We start from the raw sequence: 3,711 nt of genomic DNA, 5'->3' as shown, positions 1-3,711 counted from the left end.
TTCTGGACACCATAGTTCTGGGGGACTTTACTGAGGTTGCTGTTTCTTCTGCTCACCAGCTACAACTCCTCCACATCACAATATGCAGTTGAAGGAATTAGTTACACAAAGTCACAATACCCACTCCTATTGCCTATAGCTTGCACATCATCTGCAAATGAACAACTGCATGGACTTCCATTACTGTTCAACATGAGTTCAAGGGGCCATAATTTGGCCATGGGGTACCAAAAAAAGGTGTCAGGGGCTAGAGGCTTTGTGGGAGAGGTCTCTCCAGAGTAGGGGCTACTTAGGACTCTGGGCCTCTCTATGCTGGTTCAGTAAGTGAAGCCAGCTGTGGTTACAGGCAGCTGTGACATAAGAATGGATAGCCTTGTTTCTTTTCATCTCGTGGATGGACTTTAGGTTCAATTGTCAGATGCCTCCCCGGAGAGTGGTAAGGGATATTAAAACACGAGGATTAACACTGATAGGACTCTTAGAGCAGCTCAGCAGGATTTCATTTTTTTTTTTACCCAGATAAAGTATGTTCTAAATTCATGATAGCATCTCTTAATTCTGTAAGCCTCATTCTTCAGAAGTATTGTATACTCAAAAAATGGGAAATGAATAATGACATTGAGGTCCTAGGTTTACTATACTGAGTCCCCTGAAAACACAAGGAGACAGCCCACAAGCCAGTGCCTCAGAAGCACCATTACTGTGTCTGGGTTTGAAAGCTGAGGTTCTGCTTGGCAGGTGTGACACAGATTCCTGAAATGACAAGTAACTGATTGGTGAAAACCTGGCTCTTGATTCATTAGTCTGAGTTCTCCTGGTCAAAATGCCCATCTCAGAAGCTCCCACTACATCTGCTTTCTTCAGCAACTGATAATTATTTTGTGAGCAGAGCCAAAGTGGTCAGTGTGGATGTAGCCAGAAGTACAACTTTCTCTGAGGCTTTCCCAACCCTCTTGGTCCCTGCTCATAACGCTTTCTAGAAACATGCCTTAAGGTATTTTTTATTACTGACAGTCAGTCTTCCCCTGAGCCTCTTCTCTGATAATTTTTAAACGTAACTCTGGCCCTCATCAAAACTTTGTTGTGCTCCTCTCTACTCCATTTATTTTACTTTCCTCTAAGACTGATGATCTCACTTTCTGTTATCCTTCAGCCCCCTATCAATTACGTTTTTCCTGTGAACACCATGCATCTTCTAAGAAACCCTCTTTTTTCTTTCTCACTTTTCCAAGCAGTCGCCTCCTCTGAACAAACCCCCATCCCATCTCTAATTCCTTTCCCTCCCCCAGACCATACCAGATAATACCCATTCAATTTTTAGATGACTGATTATAATAATAATGGTACTTTATTCACAGGTTAAATTGACAGCTGTTCCTTCATATCCCATCCACCAAACATACTCATCTCTTACACAAGACAAAGTTTTTACATATAACAGGTCATGTCCACAGACTAGTATTCTTCAGAACAAAACAGCAGTGATGTTGGCAAACATTCTGGGTTTTCAGAAACCCTCAGGCTTTTAATACACTGAAAAATTAACATTTTTTTGCACATCAACAAAGTACACATTTTCCTCCCCACACTATGGAAAATTGACCCTATGAGTTCTTTTTAACTAAATCATAGACATAGATATGGAAATCATCATCAAACTTGATGAAATACACAGAGGGTTTAGCTTTAACTTGGTGAATGACCTTGCCTGTCCTCTTGGAGCCATCTTCTTTGGTGTATTCCACGTGTTTACCTATCAGGCCATCTACAACTCCTTCTGGCTCCCTGTCTGCTGGAGGAGATGCACTGGACTCTGGCATGATACGGAGGTCGCCCTCTTTATAATCATCCAGAAGCTGGTACATGTACAACACAGGATCTTTCTCATAGGTAATGTAAAACCAGGCGTTCATGATAGGTGCTTGGGCCAGGACCATCCCCCTCCATTCATCCTTAGAGCCATGCTCACCCTCAAACATGTGTTCCACTGCTTTGCCAACTATGGTATTAGCAAGGCGTACATCGCTGACTCGAGAAAAGGACACCTTATCAGGAAGGATTTTAAGCTTTAAAATCCTTTCATCTCTGTGAAGTTCTAGTCCATAGACACAGTCAATTCCATCATATTTCACCAGATAGAGAGAGGGATTTATAGGAACCTGATCCAGAACAGTTCCTTTCCACTGTGTTATGGGCTCATTTCCTTCCTTCCACCCATGAGAAATTCTGCAGCCCACGATGTTCCTTCGGGACTGGGAGGAAGGTCCGCTCCTTTGCTTCTTGTGAGCAGCCTTTTTCTTCTTGATGGTTGTAGAGCCAATGTGGTGGCCTATAGTGTCTCCCATTGGCTCTCTTGCAGCTGCATTTTTGTGAGGACTCTTCATACCTGTAAGAAGAGGAGAGGAGCTAGGGAGAAACATTCTAGACAATGAAGTCCCTGTGCATGATATGCATGTGTCCAGTAGCAGTATTCTATATCAAAACATGTTTGGATGCATGCCTGCATTATTACCTTCTTTCCAGGCTCTTGTTTGGTTACACAACAGAGTTAGAGAAGAGATGGCTGTGGAAGTTGTGGCCGTTGTTGAGAGCCAAGCAAGAGGCAGCTGGTTCTCTGTATATTTCCTGGCTCCAATGTCATCCTAGTTGCCCCCCCCACCCCGCTCCAGCATCACATTCCCTATTTGTAGCCCCAATATCATATCTCTATATCCCTCCATGCAGTTCCCATGTCTCTTATCCACTGGCTCCCGCTTTCCATCCTGCCCTTACTGCCCAAACCCATGCTTGTAGTAAGTCTGCGCTTACTTCTTTCTATTTCTTCCAAATCATCCCCATTTCCCTTTGAGCTCCTACCACGAATCTGTCTTTCTGGCCACCTTTGTATAAGACTCCCGTGTTTCTTGCTCCGTGCCCCGCCCCCCAAAGCTCGGTTCCGAGTTTTCCTTCAGCTCAAATCTTAGCACTCTTTCCAATTTTCCTGACAAGCAGAAACCCATTTCTATTTTCCAGCACCCAGTTCCGTGCTCACCTGCCCGCTGTCTGGGTTTGCAGCACTCACGTGCCCAAATCGGACACTAGACTGTTGCCTCTGCTGCGAGCCCGGAGCAAAGGATGATCAGCAGGCGAGCAGCTAAATGAGTGCTTGTGAAGGAGGAGCTGAGGCCAAGAGCCTGTCTAGGAAAGCCACAGGGCAGAAGACTGGAGCATCCAGGAAGTCCCTGCGCTGAGCTTTCTCTCCTTATTCCCGTGTGTCAGAGGCAGCAGTACCTGGGCCACTTCAGAGCTTCCAGCAGTCGCTGCTGCCACTGCAGTCTCCTCCCTCTTTTTCTAGCGTAGCTTCCTGCCCCGCTAGTGGCCGCCCCTTCCTGCTAAACACCACCTCCTCTCCCACTCCTCATCACAGTTCTAAACTGGGGAATGTGCTCTTGTCCCCATCCCTTCTGCCAAATCAGGAGCCAGGATCTCCCCCACCTGCGCCCCGCCCCCCCTCCCCCTGAGCGCCGGCAACACCTCTCCCACAGCTGTGAAGGATTTCCTCCTTCAGTTCAGGTTCCCCACCCCCACCTGCAACTCTACACTTCAAAGCCCCCAACTGCATCTGCTTTCTATCCTTCAGGAATTCGCTTTTTCTTTACCCCATGCCCTCACGGAGTTCTCTTTATGCAAAAACTGCCTTTCCGGTTGTTTAAGGCTAGTGGAGATAGGATG

The 3,711-nt window shown here is 46.2% G+C and overlaps 1 protein-coding gene across 2 annotated transcripts; it reads right to left on the bottom strand.

Moving 5' to 3' along the window:
- Positions 1-1,347: 1,347 nt before the first annotated feature.
- Positions 1,348-3,323, bottom strand: LOC129675390 (spindlin-2C). 2 transcript variants are annotated; one of them, XM_055605427.1, is made up of 2 exons: positions 3,271-3,323; positions 1,348-2,386 (listed from the first exon to the last, which is right to left on the bottom strand). In XM_055605427.1, the coding sequence occupies exon 2, from the start codon at positions 2,382-2,384 to the stop codon at positions 1,605-1,607; it is 780 nt and encodes a 259-aa protein (XP_055461402.1). In that variant the 5' UTR covers positions 2,385-2,386; positions 3,271-3,323; the 3' UTR covers positions 1,348-1,604. The 2 variants fall into 2 exon arrangements, with proteins under 2 accessions (XP_055461402.1, XP_055461401.1); XM_055605426.1 differs by having other exon boundaries at positions 3,032-3,303.
- Positions 3,324-3,711: the final 388 nt, after the last annotated feature.

This window comes from Psammomys obesus, unplaced genomic scaffold, assembly GCF_907164565.1.
Source record: "Psammomys obesus unplaced genomic scaffold, mPsaObe1.curated_primary_1811, whole genome shotgun sequence".
Taxonomy (NCBI): domain Eukaryota; kingdom Metazoa; phylum Chordata; class Mammalia; order Rodentia; family Muridae; genus Psammomys; species Psammomys obesus.
This window is presented reverse-complemented; position numbering and strand designations above follow the sequence as displayed.

Bases quoted from the DNA above. Each gene is read 5' to 3' on its own strand.
- LOC129675390 (XM_055605427.1), bottom strand. From the start codon at position 2,384: ATGAAGAGTCCTCACAAAAATGCAGCTGCAAGAGAGCCAATGGGAGAC.